The sequence below is a fragment of the Panthera uncia genome, chromosome B4 (genome assembly GCF_023721935.1).
Source record: "Panthera uncia isolate 11264 chromosome B4, Puncia_PCG_1.0, whole genome shotgun sequence".
NCBI lineage: Eukaryota > Metazoa > Chordata > Mammalia > Carnivora > Felidae > Panthera > Panthera uncia.
Genome location: NC_064809.1, coordinates 11765583 through 11791252, shown reverse-complemented (window position 1 = coordinate 11791252; position 25670 = coordinate 11765583). Strand labels below are relative to the sequence as shown.

At 40.6% G+C, this 25670-nt stretch overlaps 1 protein-coding gene across 12 annotated transcripts in view; it reads left to right on the top strand.

Annotated features, from left to right (window-relative positions):
• CCDC3 (coiled-coil domain containing 3) overlaps positions 1–25670 on the top strand; it is a 195341-nt gene that overhangs the window by 50874 nt on the left and 118797 nt on the right. For 3 of the 12 annotated variants that reach the window (XM_049624594.1, XM_049624593.1, XM_049624592.1), the window contains 2 exons: positions 1872–2003; positions 22304–22486. In XM_049624594.1, coding sequence (XP_049480551.1) covers positions 22437–22486 — 50 coding nt within the window. In that variant the 5' untranslated portion in view covers positions 1872–2003; positions 22304–22436. Of the gene's footprint in view, positions 1–1871; positions 2009–2811; positions 3026–6021; positions 6113–22303; positions 22487–23488; positions 23801–24537; positions 25388–25670 lie in introns of those variants that run through there. The other 9 variants (XR_007456496.1, XR_007456497.1, XR_007456499.1 and 6 more) reach the window with 9 other exon arrangements.

The following is a 25670-nucleotide window of genomic DNA, read 5'->3' as shown; positions in this document are numbered from 1 at the left end:
CACTAGTGAGATTCACCTGTGAACCCAGGAGCTGATGCTTCTCACAAACTCATCCCTAATAAAGGTCCTACCTTCCCCCTTGGTGACAGGCCAGCTGGTTTGCCTTTGGCAGTTTTGTTTTCAAGTTTCCAGAAACAGAGCTCATATTGAAGCAACGTTTACAGGTCCTTTAAAAATGACTTGAGATTGCCATGGAAACTGAAGTCAAAATGACAAAGTGCCAAGAGGAGGCATCCTTTGTTAATTGCTTATGAAGATAGATGAACGGAAAGTTTGGGCCTGGTAAAATGATAGATCTGTTCAAGAAAAGGAAATGAAAAAATAGGTAACAACACCCTTGGGAGGCCCAAAACAGCACTGTTGAAATCATTGACTCTGTGGAAGCATTTTGATTAGTTTCAGTTACACTACCTGTCAGATTTATGCTGGTGTAAAAAAAAAAAAAAAAAGGAAGCTTATGTTACATTGACTATTATATGATTAAACTAAGAATCTCATGGAAGAAAAACAAAATGATCAGCATGTATACTTTTTGGTTAGACTTGCAGCCACCCCCCCTTTTTAAAACAAATTATGTAATTTCATCAAGGATTAAATAAGAATGAAAAAGACTGTTTCCTAAGTCTCAGTGAATTCAAGCACTTCAGATTTTTTCTATCATTATGTAAAGAAGTCATATCCCAGCTATCCGATGCTAAGTGTAGACTGCACAGTATTATAAAACACAATGTACTCTTACTAAAGTTTCATTTAAAACTTAAACGTGTAGCAGAGATCAAAATTAAACCTCTACTTAAAAAGTATACCTTTGTTCACATGTTCTTTGTAACATCTATAGGCCTTTCAGATCTAATTTCTGTAGAACTCTCATACAGAAGCAGTTTGTAAAAGCTGTAGGTCATTAAGACTTGATGAGGAAGGTACTATTGTATGTAATTTCAAGGCAAATGGTTATTGGTGCCTAGTAAGCTTCTGGGCTTACTATTTAATGACTATTTAAGACTATTTAAGACTATAATGACTAAGAATGACTATTTAATTCTTCTTCATGAGTAAAGTTAAAAAAAATATATCTCATCATGAGGGTTGATGTGTGGGTGCTATTATGATGGTATTATTTCCAAGGACCAATGATGCCCAAATTCCGTTTTATGACTCACTCCTCCTCTGCAAAGGGGTCTTGACCTGACAGTGAAACTAAGGCACAAAAACTAAAGGGGAAACAAAATAACCAGAAAAAGTCCACTTAAATGGAATCCACTTAAAGTGAGGACCAAAATGTCATAGTAGACAAAGTAAAACAGGGTTGATAGGTATGATTTTGGAAAACTAAAATCAAAATTTATAAAAACAAATTTATTTTGCCTTATAATTAACAACATAGTTTTATTTTTTATTATTATTTTTTTTAATGTTTATTTTTGAGACAGAGAGCATGAACAGGGGAGGGCCAGAGAGAGAGGGAGACACAGAATCTGAAGCAGGCTCCAGGCTCTGAGCTGCCAGCACAGAGCCCGACGCGGGGCTCAAACCCACGGACCGTGAGATCATGACCTGAGCCGAAGTCGGACGCTTAACCGATTGAGCCACCCAGGCGCCCCAACCACATAGTTTTATAATGACAGTTATGCACTAATCATTTGCTCAAACAAAAACATGTGTTAATTTTAGGGCTGTGGTACACTGTTAACTTTGGTGGTGCTCAACGAACCAAGCTTCCTTGTATTTGTACTCTTATTAGTTCCTTACATATTGATTTTGGGCTTGGCCATGTTACTAGTTTTGGCCAGTAGAACATTAGCGAGGGTGATGCAAGTAAAAGGCTGGTAAGTCCTTGCACACTAGGCCTTATTATCTTGGGATGCTTCTAGGAACCCATCCACCATGCTATGAGAAAACATGAGCAATCATGAGAGAAGCCCACGTGGAGGAGAAGTGAGGCCCTCTAGCCAACTCCAAGTGAGCTGCTAGTCAGTAGCCAGTACTGATTTCCAGCCACGGAGGTGAGTCCATTTTATTTTTTATTTTATTTTTAATTATTTTTTAAAGTTTTAAAATTTATTTTTGAGAGAGACAGAGACAGAATGTGAGTGGGTTAGGGGCAGAGAGAGAGGGAGACGCAGAAGTAGAAGCAGGTTCCAGGCTCTGAGCTGTTAGCACAGAGCCCGACGTGGGGCTCGAACTCACAAGCTGTGAGATCATGACCTGAGCCGAAGTCGGACGCTCAACTGACTGAGCCACCCAGGTGTCCCTAGGTGAGTCCGTTTTAGGTTTTCTAGACATTCTGACTTCAAGCCTACAACATGTGGAGGATAATAACTTCTGGGTCAACCCACAGAGATGTAAGAAGTAATAAATTGTGGGGTACTTGGGTGGCTCAGTCGGTTAAGTGTCTGACTTTAGCTCAGGTCATGATCTCGCAGTTTGTGGGTTCGAGCTACCCATTGGGCTCTGTGCTGACAGCTCAGGGCCTGGAGCCTGCCTTGGATTCTCTATCTCCCTCTCTCTCTGTCCCTCCCCTGTTTACTCTCTCTCTATATAAAAAATAAACATTAAAAAAAGGAAGTAATAAATTGTGGTAAGTGGGGGGTGGTTTGTTATGCAGCAACAGATAACTAAAACAGAAACTATGACCTGGCATTGATTTTGAGTCTGGTAGAAGGAAGGGAGAAATTTGGAGGAACTACAAAAAGACTGTTAGTGGAGTCTGGAAGGGCAGTGAGGAAATTCCTATTGGAAGCTGAAGAACAGAGAACGTGAGTTATATGTTGGCAGAACAATGATCAAAACTGTTTGCTTGTGGTATTCCAGGAAACAGAGAGAGTACCTACTGAACTTGTGGATCTGACTAAGGAGATTTCTGGGAAGGATGTGGAAAGTGCCACTGGCTTCTTTTTGCTCCTGCAGTAAAGTACAGGGGGAACAAGCTGAACCAAAGAAGGAACTGTTCAGATTTCAAGCAGAACTTAGAACTAAAGAGGCTCTAAACATGTGGGTTTGTTAATAAAATTGTTTTTCACCCTCAGTCTCTACAAAAAAATTTCTCAAAGTATGAAATGACCTTCATTTGAAGATGAAATCCAAGGTGTTGGTAGTGAAATATGTCTTCAGGGTTCAGGTCTGTGTTATGGGATCTGAAAGACATAAGGAGTATCTCAAAGATCCTCTCAGACAAAGATATTTCTAAGAAGCTAAAGAGTATTTTCCCATGGGATTCTGATTTGCACTCCCTAAACAGAGAAAGGATTGTCTTGAAGAGATTTGTGTGTGTGATTTTGTTTATTAGGGTGAGTTATAATTTGATACATAAAAATGCAAAGTATGTACTGAAATTATACTGGCCTAGATTAAAAGGACAGAGACAAATTCAAAATAAGAAGGTGACTTAAGATCCTCAAACTCATCTGGGGAGGAGGAAGCAAGCCAAGGAAAGAAGCTTAGATGCAAGCCTGGGTCATTTCTCTTGGAAAAATAAGGATAGCTCAGAACAAAGTCTAGAGCACAGAGGGTAGAGGTAAGAGCCACAGAAAATCACTCTCAGGAAATTGAACTAGGTCATGATAAAAAACAAAACAAAACAAAACAAAACAAAACAAAAACACTGCCTATATGTGTCTGGCTGGATTTAAAAATTGCTATGGACCAGTAACTGCTGTGTTTTTCCCATTTTCAACCTTTTTGAGTAGAAGTACCTATTGAAGTTTTCCTTGCCTCTTCATTGTATGTTGACTGTGTGAGGATCAGAAAACTTGTGTCTTTAGTTGACACGTCTTCAGATCAAAAAGAACTCCACTCAGGAGACCTTGATCACATCTAGACCTGACTTAGATGATGAGATTCTGTACTTGATGAGATAAGACCTTGAGAGCTTTGGAGAGGGTGAGTGTATTTTGAACGTGGGAAGGGCAGGACACATTAGAGGCCAGAGGGTGCTTTGTGGACTGTACTTTGGAGGTCCTTAGTGAAACTTACCTTCTGGTATTCCCTTCCTTATTGACTCTGGGCTTGGCCACATGGCAAGTTTTGGAAAATGGGAATTTGGCAAATTTGATGCAACTGAGGACTTGATAAGCACTTGTACATTGGGAGTTGCTCTCTTGGAGCAATACTTCCTGAAACCTAGACACCAAACTATGAAAAGCCCAAGAAACCATATGGAGGAGAACTGAGGTCCCAGAAAACACTTCAAGCTAAACGCCCAGCCAATGGCTAGCACCAACTTTCAGCCATGTGAATAACGCCATGTTGGATTTTCTTATCAATCCAGCATCTTAGACAATATCATATGAAGTGGAAGAGCTACCAGATTAACTAATAGAATTGTGAGAAATGTTATGTTCTCATTCTTTTAAATTATTAAATATGTGGCTGGTTTGTTATGCAGCAATAGATAAACCAATCATGAAGCTAATAATTTTTATTTCATTTATTTATTTATTTATTTATTTATTTAATGTTTACTTATTTTGAGAGATAGAAAGAGTGTGAGTGGGGAAGAGTCAGAGAGAGGGAGAGAGAAAAATCCCAAACAGGCTCTGCATTGTCATTTGATTCCAAGAACCATGAGATCATGACCTGAGCTGAAATCAAGAGTTGGACGCTCAACCAACTGAATCACCCAGGTGCCCTGGGAGGCTAATAATTTTTGGATAAAATTGTGCAATAGCAGGATAGAATATCCTTTACATTATGTTGAACTTTTGCCATATTATCACAAAAGAGCTATTTTTGTAAAAATAGTCAAAAGTTGTATTTAATTTTTCCCAAGCACTTTGTGAATCTATTGACAGTTGAATATCTTTATTTATTTTTTAAATGCTTATTTATTTAAGAGGGGGGGTGGGGGGGAGACTGAACCAGGGAGGGGCAGAGAGAGAGGGAGAGACTCCCAAGCAGGCTCCATGTTCAGTGTGGATCCCAGTGTGGGGCTCAATCCCATGACTGTGAGATCATGACCTGAGCTGAAATCAAGAGTTGGACGCTCAACAGACTGAGCCACCCAGGTGCCCCCTGAATATCTTTATTTTGAAAGTATCTTTTATGTTATCATTCTTGTTTATTTTCTCTTTGTTAACTGGCAAATTATGCTATATCATTTATTTCTGGCTTTGCATATATTTCAAATAGTTGTATAATATTTCTTTAATCAACTAATGAAATTCTGTATCTTTTGCAGTATTTACAATTTCTTTTCACAGTAGGCTTCTACTGTATTTGACTTTATTATCTGCTATAATGGTGAGGAAGATATTGATATCTTGAAAGGGAGGGGCTTTGGTTAGAGATTAATTTCATCAGAAGTCAGTTTATTAATACATAGGTTTGCTTTATGATGACTTTGCTTCTCTTAAACAAGTCAGATATTGTACACTCATATACTAAGAGGTCCCCTGTACTGCCATAAATATAGCTGGGCAGGCCCTGGTAGCAGACAATGCTGCACTTTCTGGTGAAAGCTGAGTTGAAGCATGTGTGTTTGGCTTATGGTCTAAGAGGAGTTTTCTACTTTTCACCCTGAATCTAAATCTTGGCACAACCCACTCAGGTCAAACTTTGGGGAGGGAGAGAGCTAGAAAGAAGTCTGGGTCCCCACACCTGTCTTAGCATGCCATTATAGGTGTGAAAGAGGTGGGAAACAAAGAGATGAATGCCCTGAGAATTGATCTTTCGCACAGCCTGCACAGGAGGAGGCTGAAGAGAAAGAAGTTCTTGGTGGCCCTTAAAGGCACCAAGAACCTACTTACTGGTAGATGGGACCTAGTGAATGTCCTATGCTCTTATCAATAAAATTAGTAACTCTTCATCTCTTGTGGGAGGGTGGAGGAAGGAGGGGGTAGAGGAATAGAAAAGTAGAAAGGATGGAAGAATCCCATCCCTTTTCAATATCCTTCTTATTGGAGGAGAATCTACCCATTGAGTGATGAGATGTGGGGAAGTCACAAAGTTGAGGAATGGGGGAGTTCTTCCACTCTGAGGGCAGATCACTCTGTAATTTTTTCTTCATTCTCCCCCGTGGAAAAGAGGAGAGAGAACCAAGCAAAAGAATTGCGCCTCTGGGCAGAACCATTTTAGCAACGGACTAAGAGATGGTGGTCACAGGACATGAGCTTGTGTGAGTTGAAGTTCTCATTACTTGTTGTTGAAAAAAGTTGCATAATTGTTTAAAGCCAAGTTTTCCTAAAGTCTGGCACTAGAGCTAGAAGGGTATTGACTCCTAGGGATGCTTGAAGTGGAGGGAGCAGGTCTTGAGAGAAGATCTGGAGGTGGGGACAAGATCAAGTTGTAATGGAGGAGCACAAAGACGGGAAGGAACGGGTGTACTTTGAATTGGTTTACTTTAAATTTTTTTTAATGTTTATTTATTTTTGAGACAGAGGGAGACAGAGCGCTAGTGGGGGAGGGGCAGAGAGAGAGGGAAACAGAATCCAAAGCAGGCTCCAGATTCTGAGCTGTCAGCACAGAGCCCAACGCGGGGCTCAAACCCACGAACTGTGAGATCATGACCTGAGCCGAAGTCGGATGCTTAACCGACTGAGCCACCCGGGCGCTTCTGAATTGGTTTACTTTAAAGGGTTGTTCCAGAAGAGTTAGATCAGATCTACTTTTTATTGGTAAATGTTAAGCTTAGTTGTGTCCACATAACTCATTTTTATAAATAATTAGCAGGATATTTATAGTTATTTTATAGCATAGCTATAATCTATCCCTTTAAACACACAAATTCAATACACAGGAACATTTAAATGAAATAACCAGTTTTAGTGTTGAACAAACTTCAGAAAGCTGATGTTGTACATTTATAGCTACAGAACATGTGCATTCATTAATTCATTCAACAAATTTGGAGCGCCTCATGAGTGCCAGTCACTATATCTAGTGTTCATATTATTAAAGCAGATTCAGGAAACTTATTTTTTTTTAAGTTTATTTATTTTGAGAGAGAGAAAGAGGGAGAGAGAGAGAGAGTGAGTGCACGTGTGGGAGAGAGGGAGCAGAGAGGGGCAGAGAGAGAGAGGGAGAGAGAATCCCTTATGGAGCCTGACACAGGGCTTAAACCCATGAACTGTGAGATCATGACCTGAACCAAAATCAAGAGTTGGACTCTTAACCAACTGAGCCACCCAGGTGCCTCTGGAAACTTATTTTTAAAAGCTGTAATGTATAAAGTGGGGTCACTGGCACTAAGTCTTAATGTTTTTAAATGGAACAAATGTTTTAAGTGGAACAAAGTCAGTAATGGAAAATTTGGAAAAAGCAGATATTCTTGTACAAAGTACTTTACCTTAGGTGTAGAAGTTGCTAGAATACTGACCACTTATTCCTTGGCAATAAGAGCAGGGATAGAAAGGTTAATAAATGCAGAGTGCAGGTGAAGAATCACTTAGGGAAAAACCACTAATTGTAATGCCTTTAGGGTTTTGTTAAAAATGCATCAGTTGGATACCAAAAAAGGCCATAATCAGTGCTATCCACTTTCAATTATGTTTCAGAGCAGTATTTGTTAACCCCTTTAATGTGATGCTTTCATAGTAAACATAAGAACACCCAAACTTCTACACTTTCTATTCATTTCTCAACAGTCCTCACAATGTCCTACCAAGCCAAAACGCCTGTGAGACTCTTCCCCCAGAATAAGAGACCATTTCTCCAGCAAACTTTTCAACAGGATTTTAATTCTTCTGTCAGCTGGCAAAAACATTGAGCCAGCAGATTGAAAACACACAGCGGTGTGTATATTTGGAGTCTTTGTAAACTTTCCCATGCATGCAATGCCATTGGCTTTGCACTTCCCCCCCAGCAGATACTGACAGATACTGATGAGCTGAGATATCATGCAACTGCTCAGAGGTGAAAACCGGTCTATGCAGTTTTGCATTTGCAGTCTATTGAGTGGGCCCAGCTTCGGGCCTCCCCTGCAGCAGGGGGGCGCTTCCCTTTTAAGAACTTTGCTCCACTTCAGCCTCCGTGGCTTCCAACACTTCCCCAGGAGATTTCACTTCCTATGGGAAAGAGCCACTGTTGACACTGTCTCAGGGAAACTCATGGCAGCTTTGTGATAATCACACATATACCCTCTTTCCACCCCTCCTTAACGTTGGCTTGTTTTTTGTTTTTTTTTTTTCCATTTCATTCCAGGGACATTGATGTGAAAGGAAGGTCAATGAAAACCACCTTGCTTTCAGTCTGAGGGTTAGTTGTACTCTAACATGAAAAAGGAAGATTTTCTTTCAGAGACTGGCCTGGCATGCTTAACCTTAACCTTGTCAGTTACAAGGACGTTTAAACATGTAAATGAAGGCGTTTCAGAGGATGTTGAACTAGAAGATTTTCAAGTTGCTTTCTCAGATAAAGGCTGTTCTTTCTCAGATAAGGTTATGTCTTCAAAGGCACTTTTTTTTTCTTTCCCCAACTTATCGATGGTACCAGTTTGACTTTTGGTGGATGTATACCCCAAGGGCACATAGTCTCTGCTTTATTCATTTCTATACTCTCAGGGACTGAAAAGTGCCTGATGCACAGTAGTTGAAAGGTAAATGTTGATAGTTATTTGTTGAAACAAATATAGAGTGATTACTATAGAGTATAGACTATAAAATGCTCAACCCATGCCTCATATTTCCATTTAGTATCTAAAAATTTACACAAGAGGATGTTGGGAACTTAATTTGATAGACTTAAAATTACAACAGGAATTCTTGATTACCTGAAAAATAAACTAGTCTCCCTGTTTCTGTTTTGCCAGTCACTGCCATTGGCAGTGACTTCGTCAAGCAGTAGAGTGAGGAAGCCAGCATAGCGCATTGTTATGGGGTGCTTGTCCACCCCAAACTTAGCTCGTTTTTCTTACTGAAATGCATATACTTAAAATGGCACAGATTAAGATGTCTATCAAGAGGTTAGGCCCCTGTTTCTGTCCTCTCCTGACAGGACAAAACTGTCATAGACTCATAGTCACTGGAAGGGTCATTTAGTCTAAATATTAGTCCCCAAATTGGATGTAGTTTCAACTACTGTAGGCGATGGCCACATGTTCTAAACCTTCCTCCTGAAAATGTACCATGCATTAATGTTTTTTTCTCAGCAGTCCCATAACATTCCTGTTAAAGAGCAAGATTCCAACTGTTTTAACATACCAAGTTATCTTATAAGAAAGAGGCCCCATTTGGGAGCCAGGGGACCCCAGGCAGGGATTCTTAACCCCATACCCCATTCCCAGCACCCCCAACTGCCTGTAGTTATGTGACCCCGGGGAAGGCATTTCACCTCTTGGGACTCTAGCTTCTTTATCTGTGAAATAACATTGGCTTCCTGCCTCCCAAGGATACCAGAAGGAAGAATGAGTTAACATTTACATAGCTGCGTTGGGAGACTCCAAGAAAGGCAATGCATAAGTAGGAAATGTGATATAATAGAAAGAATGTCTTTTATTTTTAAGTTGGTTTTTGGTCAATCTTTCTGGGTCTAATCTCTATGTATAATAACAAAAGAACAGGCAAGTGTAAAAGAAAGCTCTGAACCTAATTCAGGTAGGATCACTCTGAATGATAGCTGCTGGGGTGTTTTGTTCATTTGTTAACTTTGGGGTGAGGTAACTTGCTATCGGGAGAAGCGTTTGACTCGGGACTGTATTCAGGCAAATCAGTAGGCACTCCTATTGGAGAAGAGCAGTTGGCATAGATGGACTGGTTGAAATTTGGAGTTTATCAAGATGGTAAGCTCCCAGAGGGTAGGGATTCTGTCTTGCATCTTTATGTCTCCCATATCTTTCCAGAGCCTGACACAGAGCTGCTAATTAGTTAGTGTTTGTCTAGTGAGTGCACTAGGATCTGAAGTGTAGCCTCACTCTTTGCCTGTATTGTGTCCTTCTTCCTGAATTGCAAATTGGGAGTAATGATACCCTCTTTGCAGGCTACTGTGAGGGCTAGATGACTGATATGTGTAAAGTGCCCAGTGTAAAGTGCACTGTCTGACACACTTTTGGGGCACATAATCACAATAACTGTTGTCTCTCTCACCACTAATGTTGGGGACACAGGGTAGTGCTGTGGCCAAAGCACAGAGGGGTCTACATCCTGACCTTGATACCTATCAGTTCCCAGAGAGTAATGGTTTAACTTTTTGAAACTTGGTTCCTCATCTGTGTAAGAGAGTGCTAAAATTTGGTCCGCTTAGCAGCTCAATATCTACACTATAGTCCAGTATAACAAAGGGTCTGGTGTCCTTTTAAAGATCTTTTGTTGTAACATACATCAAGAAAATACATGGAACATATTTATGAAACAGAGTTAATGACTGTATGGCTACCACCAAGGTCAAGACATGGAACATTGCCAGCACCCCAAGAACCCATCATGTGCACACAGATCATTTCTACTCTTCTCTCATTTAACATTATATCATGTGCACATCCTTTGGAATTTATAAAATTTATGTTTAATTGTGATAACCTACTGGAGTACATAAATGTGCGACAATTTGTGAGGCAGTCTCTGTTGACAATTTGGGTGGTTCCCATATACTATATTAAGTTCTTATAAACACAGATCTGTTTTGTTCCCCTTTTTGAAATATTTTATTTTTGAAAATTATTTTATTTTTTATTTTAGAGAGGGAGAGAGAGGGCATTTGAGTGGAGAATATGGGCAGAGGGATAGAGAAAGAATCTTAAGCAGACTCCACACTCAGTGCAGAGCCTGATGCAGTGCTTGATTCCATGACTCTGAGATCATGACCTGAGCCAAAATCAAGAGTTGGATGCTTACCCAACTGAGCCACCCAGGCGCCCCTGTTTTAACAGTCCTCCTGATATGCAAGTTGCTCCTTGCATAGTTACTACCATTTCAAGAATTGTAGCTGTACAATATACTTTAATATTTGGAAGGGCAAAATTATTCCTGTTAATCCTCTTTTAAACACATCTTAACTATTCCACTTATTAATTTTCCTTTTTTTTTTTTAGTTTGAGGCATCCTCAAATGGACAGAAAAGTTGCAGATTAAGTACCAACAAATTTTTTTCCTGAACCATTTGAGAATAAATTGGTCCATGATGCCCCATTATCTGCAAATTAATTAGTGTGCATTTCCTACAATCAAGGGCATAGAAATAGAAAATTAGCACTGATATGTTACCATCACTGAAATGTCAGGCCCTATTCAAGATTTGCCACTTGTCCCAATATTGTCCTTTATAGGAAAAGGACCCAGTTCAGAATCATACTTTGCTTTTACTCTTTTGCATGTCTTTTCCATCCCCTTCAATCTGGAACAGCTGCTGGGTCTTGATTTGATTTTTGTGAACTTGACACTTTCAAAGACCATAGGCCAATTATTCTGTAGAATATTCCTCAGTTTGGTTTGTCTGATATTTCTTCACTATTATATTTATGTTACACACCTTTAGCAGGAACATGATAGAAGTGATGTTGTTCTCACTGCGTTTTATCAAGTGTCACGTGATTTCAATATGTCCCATTACTCAGGTGGTTTCTGCCAGACTGCTCCAACTATAAAGTTATCCTTTTTGTCCTTTGTAATAAATAAATATGTTGTTGGGAGCTATTTGTAACTAGGTAAATATTCCTGAAATGTTGTTCATTCATGGATTTACTATTGTAAATGGTAAACTACAGTAAAACCTTGTGTTGTGAGCAACTTGTGCTGCAAGTGTTCCACAAGATGAACAACATTTCTTTTTTCTTTTTAATTTTTAATGTTTATTTATTTTTGAGAGAAAGAGACACAGCACAGATGGGGGAGGGGCAGAGAGAGAGGGAGAAACAGAATCTGAAGCAGGCTCCAGGCTCTGAGCTGTCAGCACAGAGCCCGATGCGGGGCTCGAACCCACAAACCATGAGATCATGACCTGAGCCGAAGTCAGCTGCCTAATTGACTGAGTCATCCAGGTGCCCCCATGAGCAAACATTTCTAACAATTTTAACTTGATAAATGAGCGATGTCTTGCAATATGAGTAGTATTTGACGCCGAATGTCACATGATCACAAGTGAGACATTGGTTCTTGAAATTCAGTTTGATATACAAGTGCTTTGGATTACACGCATATTTCTGGAACAAATTATGCTTACAGACCAAGGTTTTACTGTATTTATAATTACAATTATCATGCATAGTAAACTATAGGTTATAATCCATTATTATCATTATTAATTTTAATTGATCACTGGAAGCTCCTTCAGGCTAGGCTGTGTGTGTGTGTGTGTGTGTGTGTTTGTGTGTGTGGATGTCCCCATAGTCTTAGTGCAGTCTTAGGCTTTAACAACTTCAGAAGTACAAGTGCTATAAATTAACAAAAAAATGTCATTGGGAAGTTTCGTTATTTATACTTGTTTACACTTAGCTTTTTGAATTTTGAGTAATAAATTTTTATTTTAAGGTTTGTTTGAACAGTTTTATGGATGAGAATTTCTGAGACCATTGGCTTGGTTCCCATTAGGGGAAGTTTCCTGGCTTGGTCCAATCTGTCACTGGATGTATCTCCATTAGATTTTTTTCTTGTGAGATCACATCAAACTGGCATGTATGCATAAAATCAACTTTCTTCCAACAAACTAGATAACCTAGGTGAAATGGACAAATTCCTAAAAGGCACAAATTGCTAAAACTGACTCAAAAAGAAACAGAAAATCTGAATGGATTTATAACAGGTAAAGAGATCGAATCAGTAATCAAAACACTTTTGACAAAGAAAAGCTCAGGAACACATGGTTTCACTGGTATATTCTATGCAACATTTAAAGTGCTAATACCAATGCATCATAAAATCTTCCAGAAAAAAAAAAAAAAGATGAGAGGAAACTCTCATTCATTCAATGAGACCAGTCTTACCTTGATACCAAAACAAAACAAACATCATCACAAGAAATGAAAAATATAGACCACTATCATCACAAGAAATTTAAAATATAGACCACTATCTCTTATGAATATAGATGCAAAAATCCTCAAAAAAAAAAAAAAACCCTAGCAAACTGACTCTAGCAACATATAAAATGGATTGCACACCATAACCAAGTGGAATCTGTCCCAGGAATGCAAGGTTGGTTCAACACATGAAAATTAATACACCATCTTACTAAAATTAGAAGATAAAAATCACATGATCGTAAATAGACAAAAGAAAAACATTTGGCAAACCCAATACTCTAATGAAAAACATTCAACAAATTAGAAATTTGAAAAAGGAGGGAACATCCTCAATGTGATAAAGGTCACCTGTGAAAAGCTCACAGCTAACAAAATATGAAATGAAATTAGTTAAAAAAAAGATTGAGGGGAGAGGAAATTGGCAGTGACTGTTTATGGGTATGGTGTATCCTTTTGGGGTGAGGAAAATATTCTGGAATTACATAGCAGTGATGGTTATGCAACCTTGGAATATACTAAAAACCACCAAAGTGTACACTTTAAAGGGGTGAATTTTATGGAATGTCAGTTAGGTCTCAATAAAAAAAGCAAAACAAATGAGAGTCTCAAAGGAAAACCCTCATTTTTTGTATGACCTGAAAGCTAGAATTTTAAAGGAAATCTTTTATGTCACTGGGGAGTAACTGATGAAAGTTTTACAAAGTTTAAAAATTGACTAGAATCATGTATGGCACAATATAGTAATTAAATAAGTTTAAAACAGTTTTCTTTGTTTTTTTATATCTTATTTTAGAGAAAGAGAGTGAGAGAGAGAGAGAGAGAGAGAGAGAGAGAGAGAGAGAGAATTTTAAAGCAGGCTCCAGGTTGAGTGTGGAGCCCGATGTGGGGCTTGATCCCATGATCCTGGGATCACGACCTAAGCCAAAATGAAGAGTTGAACACTCAACCGACTGAGTCACCCAGGTGTCCGTAAAACATAGTTTTCTTTGTATACCATTGACATACACTAAACTGCATATGTTAAAATGTACATTTTGGTAGGTAAGTTTTGACACATGAATACACTGAAGAGAACATGACCACAGTAAAAATAACTAGCATATTCATTATCCCCAACAGTTTCTTTATATCTCTGTGTAATTCTACCTTCTCACAATCTCTCCCTGGGCTCTAGGCACCCCCTAATCTTATTTCTGATACTATATATCAGTTTGCATTTCTTGGAATTTTGTATAAAAGAAACCATATGATGTACTCCTTTTTTAAGAGTCTGGCATCTTTCACTTGGCATAATTATTTTGAGATACTTCCATGTTTTGTGTGTGTTAATAGTTCATTCCTTTTCTGCTGAGTAATATTTCATTGTCTGTCAGTTAGTTTACCCATTTACCTGTGGAAGGATGTTTGGGTTGTTTCTAGTTTTTAGCTATTTCAAATAAAGCTGCTATGGACATTGATATACAAGTCCTTGTATGGAATATGCTTTAATTGTCTTGGGTAAATACCTGGAGTAGAATGGCCTGATCATATTTTTAGCTTTTTAAGAAACTGTCGGGGTGCCTGGGTGGCTCAGTCGATTGAGTGTCCAACTTCAGCTCAGGTCATGATCTCGTGGCTTGTGGCTTCAAGCCCTGTGTCTGGCTCTGTGCTGACAGCTCAGAACCTGGAGCCTGCTTCAGATTCTGCCTCTCTCTCTCTCTCTCTCTCTCTCTCTTGCTCAAAAATAAATAAGCATTAAAAAAATTAAAAAAGAAGAAACTGTCAAATTGTTTTCCAAAGTGGTTGTATTGTTTATATTCCCACCAGCAATGCATGAGAGTTCCAATTCCTTCACATTCTCAGCAGTACTTGGTATGGTCAGTCTCTTTAATTTTTGCTCTTCTGGTAGATTTGTAGGGATATCTTGCAATGGTTTTAATTTGCATTTCTCTAATGACTAACAATGTTAAGTATTTTTCCGTTCAATTGGTTGCCAACCTAACTGCAAGCAAAGTGTCTGTTCAAGTATTTTACCCATTTTTTATATTGGGTCATTTGTCTTTTTTTTTTAATTGGGTTTTGGATATTCTTTTGTGTCCAGATATGCATCCTTTATAACATATATGCTTTGCAGGTATTTTCTTTCAGTCTATAGCTTGATGTTTCATTCTCTTCACAGTGTCTTTTGAAAAGCAGAAGTTTTAAATTTTGATAAAGCCCAATTTTTGTCTAACCCAAGTTAGGAGAGGTTTTCTCTTAAAAGCTTTAGAGATAATTTTTGCATGTGATGCAAGGTATGGATTGTAGGTTTTTATTTTGTTTTTATTTGTTTTTTGGCTTAGAGATATTCAATTGTTCTAGCACCATTTGTTCAAAACACGGCCTTTCTTCAATGGATTGCTTCTGAACCTTTGAAGAAAATAGTTGTAGAAAATCATATATATATATGTATATATACATATATATACGTATATATATGTATATATATACACATATATACATATACACATATATATATACACATATATATGTGTATATATATGTGTGTGTATATATATATATATACATATATATGTGTATATATATATGTGTATATATATATATATAGGCTTATTTCTGCACTCTTTATTCTGTTTCATTGATCTATGTGTCTGTATTCACACCAAAGCATGCTTTATTGATTACTCTAAGTTTGTAGTAAGTCTTAAAATGAAGTAATGTTAGCCTTCAAACTTTGCTCTTTATTTTTCAAGTTATTTTGGCTATTCCAAGTTCTTTGCATTCTGTATGAACTTCGGAATCTGCTTGTCAGTTTCTACTGAATAGTCCACTGGGATTTTGATTGGGATTACACTGAATTTGCAGATCAGTTTGCTTAAAATTGACACCTTAACAATATTGAGTTTCCTGACCTATTGGTAAAGCATATATCATGATTTTTCAAAGTTCTTCAATTTCTCTCAGTAAATATTTTATAGTTTTCAGTGTACATTCTTTCACATATTTTTTAATGAGATGTATTCTTAGGTATTTCATGTATTTTGATGCAACTATAAATAGGTATTTTTTAAATTTCAATTTCCAATTGTTCATTGTTAGTACATAGAATACAACTGATTTTTGTATATTGATCATGTATTCTGCACCTTGTTAAACTTGCCTATTAGTCCTAGTAGCTTTGCTATAGATTCACTTGTATTTTCTACATAGATGATCATGTAAGCTATAAATAAGTAGAATTTACATATTCCCTTTTCAATGCATTTTATTTCTTTTTATTGCCTAACCCTGGCTAGAACCTTCAGTAATTTGTTAAATAGAAGTGGTGAGAGTGGTCTTAGGTGGAAATAGTTGGTCTTTCACATTCATGTTAGCGGATTTTTCACAGATGCTCTGTATCAGGTTGAGGAAATTCCTTTCTATTGCTAGTTTGCTGAGAGTTTTTAGTTAAGAATTCTCTCTTGTTCTCTCTTTTTTCTTTTTGTAATCATGTAACATGTATATTTCTGAGTTCATAAAAGCTTGAAACAGCACTAAGACTTTTGGGACAAAGATGTATATTCATATACAGATAGTCACATACAGTTACATTTATTTCTGTATTATTTAAAAATAATTTATATTATATTGAAAACAATGAACCACAGGGTTTATTCCATTTTTCTTCCTTTCCATATTTTTAACTCCTTTCTCTGACAGTAGAAAACTGGCTTCCATTATCCTTAATATATTTGTTTATTTGGTCAGCTTCCTGTGTGTATCCATTCTCCCATCACTGCCACCATCGCATATCTCCTGCAGATGCACTTGGCCTCTGACACTCACTGCTGGTAACTTCCTGATATGGACACTCTCTTTACCTTGTTAAGCCTCTGACTCCTTGCCCTGAGCTGCCCTTCTGCATGGACACCACCTTACTCTAACCATCCTCTGACACTCTGCACTTGTTATCGCCTTCCACATGGAAGCCCTTTCCCCTGGCTTATGCACTGACATCCTGTACTGTACAACTATGTGAATGTCCTCCTTACCCCTGTTGGCTTCTGAAGCTCATGTTGGGCTGTACCCATATGAGGCCCCCTCTTTGCCCTACTTAGACATGAATCTCTGAAAAAATTGCTCTCCCCCATGGTTATCTTCCTCACCTTCTTGGGCTCCAAAGCCCATGACGTGCTGTTCATATGCAGAGACACCCCCCAGCCCTGCTGGAGCTCTGATATCCTACACTGGGCCACTCTTTTGCATGGATCCCTCTTTACCCTTCGTGGTTCATTCCTGTGGTGGGCAGTTGTATTCTGAAATCTACTTCCTTTATTTGGTCTCCTACATCCCTCCTTCCATCCCAGCTTGGAGATGTAATATGCTTGGTCCAAACCAAAGGGTTTAGGACTGAGTTTTTCAGGAAATAATATGAAGAAGAGGAAGAACTCACTCATTTACTTTTTGTGATTAACTTAGAATAATTTTTAAAAATCGAACTCAAAAAAGTTCCATTGTGTTTTTGAATGAGATTTTGTTAAACTTATTTTAGAAGGAAAGGCATATTGACAGTACTGGCTCTCTCCATCTTTAGAAGATCCCATCACTAATGGAACCGTCATGTTTCATCACTGCAGAAGAGTCTCCATAAGGCAATTGTAGCTGCAGTTAAGGTCAGCTAGCACTATAATTAAGGTCAAAGCTCAGCATGCTTCAGGGTACTGAAGTGAGTAGAGTATAACACTAGTTCTGGCCAAATTTATTGATATTGATGCATTTACTAGAGAGTGTAGATTTAAGTACTGCCAGAGGTGGCTCAATAGGTTACTTGATTGGTTGACTAAAATTTGGATTCAATGATAGCACGTATTTAATGCGATTGGGATGTCATAGCTTCCAAGGCATAATGTGGAGGAGGGAATCCAGAGGCTTAGGGGGTTAGGGATATCGAACTAAATGTTTTATGCATGACCTGCACAGCCAGCTCACAACTACATTCCACAAGATGGCCCAAAGATACTCCCTTCCCAAAGGCAATGAGATATATACTAGTGAGGGGAGCACCTGCATCCTTAAAAATCTCTGTGGTTGCTCACCTTTCTAGGCAAGGTATGACCATAGATGCTGTTGTTTAGTTGGGTTCCCAGATTTTAAAGGGGATGATGTGATTTTGAAGTAGCAGGGGACAAGTGGTAGCATTTAACTGCCTAAGACAAGGTGAGGATATCCAAGGTAAAGGGCAGGAAGGACATAATAGTAATCAGAATGTTTTGAATGGCAGAGATCTTTGGCAGTGGCTAGTTGATCATGGTGTCCCTTAGAACTAAATATATAGAGTCTGCTAGAGTATTGCTTGGTCTGTATAACAGGAAAAACTGTAGGCCTCATAGCAGAAAACCAGACTTAAGTTGTGACAGAGGAGAGCTGAAGCTTCTTACTCAGTTTCCAGACATAAGTAAATTCACAGAGACAGAGCCCCTGGATTGCAAGGTAGACCAGGTACCCTTAAGGAAGGACTCGACACCATTGCCGCAAGTATACATTGTAAATATTCTTCTAAGATTTCTTTAAAAGGACCAAAGGCAATTTACTAGAATGTGCACTGGAAAAAGGAAATACCAAGTCCTTTTGGGGATTACTAGACCCTGGCTCTGAAACGGCTTTGAAATCCCAGAGGGTCCCAAAATCAAAGTGAAATTTTACCATGTTCAGATTGTAGATGAAGTTTAGCTCAAATCAGACCCATATTGGGCCGGTTTGGTCCAGAGACTCAGCTAGTGGTTATTTCCCCAGTTTCTGAAGGTATAAATGGAAGAGACACGGTTGACAACTGGCAGAATCCCCACATTTGCTCTCTGACCCATGGGTGATGGCCACCATGGTAGGAAGGGGTAAGTGGAAGCCCCCTAGGACTTCCATTCATACCGAGACAGTAAATTAGAAGTAAGACAGTATCCCTGGGGGGATTGCAAAAACTAATGCTGCCACTGAAGGCTTGAAAGAAGTGTAGATAGTGGTATGTAGTGTAAGCCCGGATAGTTGGTTATTTTTTTCTTTTTTCCTTTTTTGTGATGCAAATTTCTGATTTAAGCTTTGATTGCTGAGGCAAGCACTTCAAAGAAGCATGAACTTCAAAGACAGCTATCTTGAATGAACACAGTGCCAGCCACAGGACTGGATGAAGAGTCAAGCTGCCCCGAGTCTCCTTTCTTTTAGAGATCTTAGTTGATTTTGGTAACTGAGCATTTGGGCTGTTGGTTTTTCTCTTCCCAGGCCTTAATTTTCTGCTTTTATGTTTTAAACTCATCAATAAAGAATGAGTCTGCTAAACCCTAGTCATCCCACCCTCAATCCCAATAAAAGCAGAACTCCAGCCTCCTGCTCTCTCTTCCTACCCATCACTTTGCTCTGTGGCCTCAGGTGTGCCATGTAATTTGCACACTTGTAAGAAATATACTTGTTTTTCAAAGTTTCCTGATGGCTATTGCTGATGGTGTCTTGCAATCATAATAAGAACCACAAGGGCTGGTCCAGCCACAGCATTGGTTATCAATAGGCTGAGACCGATGCAAAACATGATACTACGCATCTCCATTGAACTCATCAGTTTCACCTTTGCAAAAGTCACATGGATCTTGAAGAATGAGTGAAGTCTACTATAAACTAATGAGGTGATAACTAAAGTTTCAGATGCTGTTTGAGATGTAGTATCTTTCCTGGGGCACATTGACATGTTCTTGGCATTTGCTTCACAGCTCCCGACCTGGTATATGTCCTTTCCTCCATATCAATTTGTAAATACCACCAGAAATAGTTTGCTTTTACTTGTCAGGGCTGACAGTACACTTTCACAAACTTGCCTCAGGGTAAACCAATTCTGTTGTTACATTTATTCTGCAAGATCTTGATTGTCTTGACATTCCACAAAACATCATACTCTACCTTGCTGATGGACATGATGATAATTGGATTTGATGTTCATAAAGTGGCAAATACTTCAGGGAGCTTCTAATGTGAACTGGAAGGTGGGCGATCCCACAAAAATTCAGGGGCCTGTGACCTCATTGAAGTTTCTGGAGCTTTAAATTTTTTTTTTAATGTTTATTTTTGAGAGAGACAGAGACAGAGCGTGAGCGGGGTAGGGCAGAGAGAGAGGGAGACACAGAATCTGAAGCAGGTCCCAGGCTCTGAGCTGTCAGCATAGAGAGCCTGACATGGAGCTCCAACCCACAAACCCTGAGATCATGACCTGAGCTGAAGTCGGAGGCTCAACTGACTGAGCCACCCAGGCGCCCTGAAGTTTCTGGTGGTTTAATGTCACTTTTCCAAAGTGAAAGTAAAGTTGCTGTTCTTTGGACCACCTACAATGAAAAAAGAGGAAAAATGCTTGGTGAGCTTTTTTGTATTTGGGGAGTACCTGACTGTGTTACTTGGGTCATCTACAGAATCAGCTGTAAGGCTACCAGTTTTAAGTAGAGACGAGCAAAGGGATGCCCTGCCATGAGTTCAGGCTGTAGCCTAAGCCACCCTATCACTTGGGCCTTTTTACCCATCAGGTTCAATGATAGTTAAAATGTCTGTGGCAAACGGGCATGCTGTAAGGAGCCTCTGGGTGAAGACCAACAGGCTAGTCACAGCACCAAGCTGTAGGATTTTGGAGCAAATCTATGCCTTGTGCTGGATATGAGTATTTTCCTTTTGAAAAATAGCTTCTATCTTGCTATCAGGCCCTGGTAGAGAATGCCTCACCATGGTGTATTGGGTGACCATGTGATCTGAGTTTCCCATCATGAACTAGGTATTGTCTGACCCACCAGCCATAAATTGTGTGTGTGTGTGCAGCAATCTATGGTCAAATGGGAATGGTTTGTGAAAGATTGAACAAGGAAGGTCCGAAATACAAGTAAGTTGAATAACAAGTGGCTTAGATTCCTTTTTTTTTTAATTTATTTATTTAAAAAAATTTTAATGTTTATTTATTTTTGAGAGAGAGAGAGAGAGCATGAGTAGGGGAAGGGCAGAGAGAGAAGGAAGCACAGAATTCAAAGCAGGCTCCAGGCTCTGAGCTATCAGTACAGAGTTCGACGTGGGGCTCGAACTCATGGACCACAAGATCATGACTTGAGCCGAAGTTGGACGCTTAACCAACTGACCCACCCAGGTGCCCCTTATTTATTCTGAAAGAGAGAGAGAGAGAGAGAGAGAGCACGTAGGGGAGGGGCAGAGAGAGAGGGAGGGAGAGAGAGAATCCCAAGCAGGCCCCATGCTGTCAGTGTCCCTTATTTATTTATATTGAAAGAGAGAGAGAGAGAAAGAGAGAGAGAACATAGGGGAGGGGCAGAGAGATAGGGAGAGAGAACATCCCAAGTAGGCCCCATGTTGTCATTGTGGAGCCTGATGTGGGGCTCGAACCCACTGACCATGAGATCATGACCTGAGCCAAAAATCGAGAGTCAGATGCTTAACTCACTAAGCCACCCAGGCGCCCCTTAGATTCCTTTGACTCTGAAGGTGCATCGCCCCTTCCTTTTCCTTCATCTGTGGCCTCTTGACCATGTTCCTGATGACCAGTTGACTCAGGAAGAAATAACTTAAGCCTGGTTTACAGATTGTTTTGTATTTCAAATGGGTATCACTCAGTGCTGCTCAGGCCCGAACATGAAGGACACTGGTGAAGGAAACTACTCCCAGTGGGTAGAGCTTCAAGCAGCACGTTTAGTTGTACACTGTGTCTAGACTCAGAGATGGCAGGTAGTATGGAAAGACACTAACTTCTGGATGGTTGTGTTGAGTTGGTTGGATAGTATATTACTAGGCAGCGTTCAACCAGAGAAACAGAAGCCATAGGCTTTTTATATATGAATATGGCTTATATGTAATATATAATCTCAGCCTTATATATATAAGCCTTATATATAATATATAATCTAAGCCATATATATATGTGTGGATATGGACATGGATAGGGGCACCTGGGTGGCTCAGTCAGTTAAGCGTCTGACTTCGGCTCAGGTCATGATCTCGCGGTCCGTGAGTTCGAGCCCCGTGTCGGGCTCTGTGCTGACAGCTCAGAGCCTGGAGTCTGCTTCAGATTCTGGGTCTCCCTCTCTCTGCCTCTCCCCTGCTCATACTCTGTCTCTTTCTCTCTCTTTCAAAAAAAAAAAAAAACATTAAAAAATATGTATAAGGATATCTATAGTTACGTATACTTAGAATATAGATGTGTGTATCTATCTATACGCATATACATAAAAGGAGATGAATTGGTTCACATGATTGTGGAGGCTGAACAGTCCCCACGATCTGCCATCTGCAAGCTGGACACCCAGGAAAGCCGGTGGTGTGAGTCAGTCTGAGTCCAGGGGCCTAAGAACCCGGGGACCTAATGGTGTAAGTGGAAATGCTTTGTTCACTTTTAAGCCCGATCTTTCACTGGTAGAATTGTTGCTTCCCCTCCAGGCTACCTTGAGCTCTGCTTGTGCAGAACTTAGTCCCCAAAGAGAAGCTGCTTGCCGGAGGACACGCCCATGGCCCCAGGTAATGAACCCCCCATCAGTGAGGCACTCTGCCAGACGTGACAAAGAAGAGAAGCATGACTGATGTTCCCGGTGAGGAGTCCAGGAGAAAGACAATCTCTCAAAGGTGCTTGTTTCTGGAAAATCCATTCTGGGTAGAGTTGGAAGAGATTTGATTCTGTCCGGTTTATACAAGAAGAGAGAAATCAGCCATACATACTGACTTTTTTTTTTTTTTTGCTTGTCTAAATGGAAAGAAAAGTCAGGGTTTTAAGGCCTGTTGAAGTGGACAGATCTTTTCCAGGCCTTGGAGACACCTGAAGATGCATTTGAAAAACTTTCTAACCATCTTGTCTGTATAAATTGCAGCATACGACGAACACAGAGCAGGGTCACCGGTTAATTCAAATTTCATGTTAGTCCAATTACGTACTGATTTAGCCATCACTGGTGATTATGCTAAGGTTATTACTCTGCATATATTTACTTTAGATGAACGGCCCACTTGTACCTTTAAAACACTGCCTATTTTGTCCATATTCTCATAATGTAGTTAAACGCATATATTCTGGAGTCTGATGCTGGGGTTTGAATCCTGGCTCAGTCACTGTCTAGCTCTGTGATCTTGGGTAAGTCAGTTAACCTCTCTGTGCCAAAGTTTCTTTATCTGCAAAAAGAGGTTGATAGTAGTATCTACTTAGGAGTGTTGTTTGGAGAATTAATTCAGATAACACAGTCAAACTCTTTACAACTGTGCTTGGTCCACAGTAAGCAATAAATACATGTTAGCAATTATTAATATTGTAATTTGGCAACACTTGCTCTAAGTTGGCTTGCCAGGAATATAAGCCATTGTATATCCCCCCTCTCTCTCTAGCAAACCTACAGAATACCTACTAACTAGCTGTTATGGACTAAATTGTCTCTCCTTCCTTCTCCTCCCAAATTCACATGTTGAAACACTAACCCACAAGAAGACTGTATTTGGAGGTAAAGACTTTAGAGAAGTAATTAAGATCAATGAGGTCACAAGAGTGGGGCTATTCGGATAGGATGGACGTCGTTATATGAGGAGGAAGAGACATCAGATCTCTCTCTCTCTCTCTCTCTCTCCCTACATGCACAAAAGGAAAGGTGGAAAGGCTATGTGAAGACACAGAGGGGAGGCAGCCATCTACAAGCCTGGAAGAGAGACTACACCAGAAACTGACCCTGATGACGTCTTGACCTTGGGCTTTTGGCTTCTAGAACAGTAACAAAAGAACTGTCTGTGCTTTGAGCCACCTGTCGGTGGATTTTGCTATGGTAGCCCTAGCAGACGGAGACCACGACATTATGAAATTTCCTAATTTACATACTCAGCGAGAGACAAGCGAGCAGTGCTGATATACGGTGTCTGATGTTATCCTTGAACACCATTTACCCATCGTGTGAAAATCTGGTATCTACCAGGGGGTTTGGGGGTGGGGGTCATATACCATGAGGGCTACTGTTATCTCGAGCCCCACTCTTTTATTTTTTTAAAGATTTTTTTTTATGTTTATTTATTTTTGAGAGAGAGAGAAAGCATTCACAAGTGGGGGAGGGGCCGAGAGAAAGAGAATCTGAAGCAGGTTCCAGGCTCTGAGCTGTCAGCCCAGAGCCCAGTGCAGGGCTGGAACCCACAAGCAGTGAGATCATGATCTGAGCCGAAGCTGGACGCCTAACCGACTGTCTGATAGGCGCAGACACATCTGTCTGTTTTTAGGCGCATCACAGAGGGTTTTGTAAGAATAAGAATTTGGCTGATTGAGTCGCTGAGCAGATTCTGGGCTAGTGTGACAGAATGTTAGCTGCGGTTTCCCATTCTCTTAACAGCGCAGGGCTGCCTGGAGTCCTGGTGATCCCACTTCCGGGGATGCCCAAAGCCCTCCCTTGGATGTCCCCCTCTTGCCTGAGACGGCCTCTCTCCTGGCCTCTTCCTCCTGAGTCCCTGTCCTGCAGGGGAGGGACCTGCACGGAAGAGCTGCCTTCAAAGACTGCCCTTGCTGGGTGGCAAGCAATCGTGAATTAAATTCCCCCAGCTGAAGATTTAGGGGCCACAGGGAGAAGACTTGGGAGCCAGGGGGAGGTGAGGCCCAGACTTGAAACCTTGTCTCCTGCAGCTTTATCCTCTCTTCTCCTTACCTTTCCTTCCAGAATTCCCTGAGTTTTCCCTTCAACGCATAGAAGAATTTAGCTGTGTGCCAAGGCTCAGACTTGCAGAAATAAGATGCTTAAGGAACAGAGGCTTCTGTTTTAAGGCAGTTCTGCTTATAAATTTATTATACATATATCATACATATAATACCTATGATACAAGTACCATGGGATGCACATTACATGCATGATTATATGGATGATGTAACACACATATAAAAATATAAATGTATTTATAAGTGATCATCCTCTTTTTTCTTCGTAGGGCATTGGGAACACTTAATGGTAGTTCAGAGATAAAAGGAGCTGGTGAGTTGAGAGAGAAAGAGACTGTTGAGCCTGGATCTCCCTCAGACTCATGCACTGACGCACGGACGTGTGAGAAGCGGGGTGGAATTTACTGCATTTATTTCTCAGGTGTAGGGTGTTCAGAAGCTGTAAATAGGAATTATGTAAATCGTGCAGCTTTAGGAAAATCAGGACAGCATGGCTTTTCGAATCTTTTATGAAGGCTTTCCTGAGATTACCATTAAGTCATAAGCAACATGAGAGAGAGCGAGCGAGACAGATCGGCAAAAGTTTACTGGCCCGCGCTGGGTTTCCCAATTCACCGCTGCGAAGCAAAAGTCAGATTTGATCTCGACGCGTGTTGACTCTAAAAGAACGACCCAGAAAATGTCAACACGTCTACACGGTACTCACGCAAAGGAACAGCGATTGATGGTTTGGAACAGGCTTTTCCGCCTGGAGAGCTCCTACACAGCGCATCAGTGGGGCGCGGGAGGAGGGCCGGGCCGCGGCTCCCGGCAGTCAGTGACCGTCTCCCGCAGGCCCGCACTCCCCCAACGGCGCGCGGGGCCTCGGGGGGACCGGCCCTGCGCGCCGCAGCTCCCGAGCGTCCCTGGCCGGCCGTCCACCTCCGCCCCCCGCCGCCTCTCCGCCCTCTCCCGCCGCAGCCCACGCCCCGTCGCGGGGGGCAGGGCAAGAGGCGGGCGGCCGGCCCGCCCCGAGACCCTTTAAAGCGACGCGGACGCGGGCCGGGCGCCGCGAGCCCGGCGGCGGACAGTAGCGGCGCGCCGAGCCCAGCGCGCAGGGCTGCCCTTCGCGGGCCGGCGGGGCGGGCGCTCCCGGCT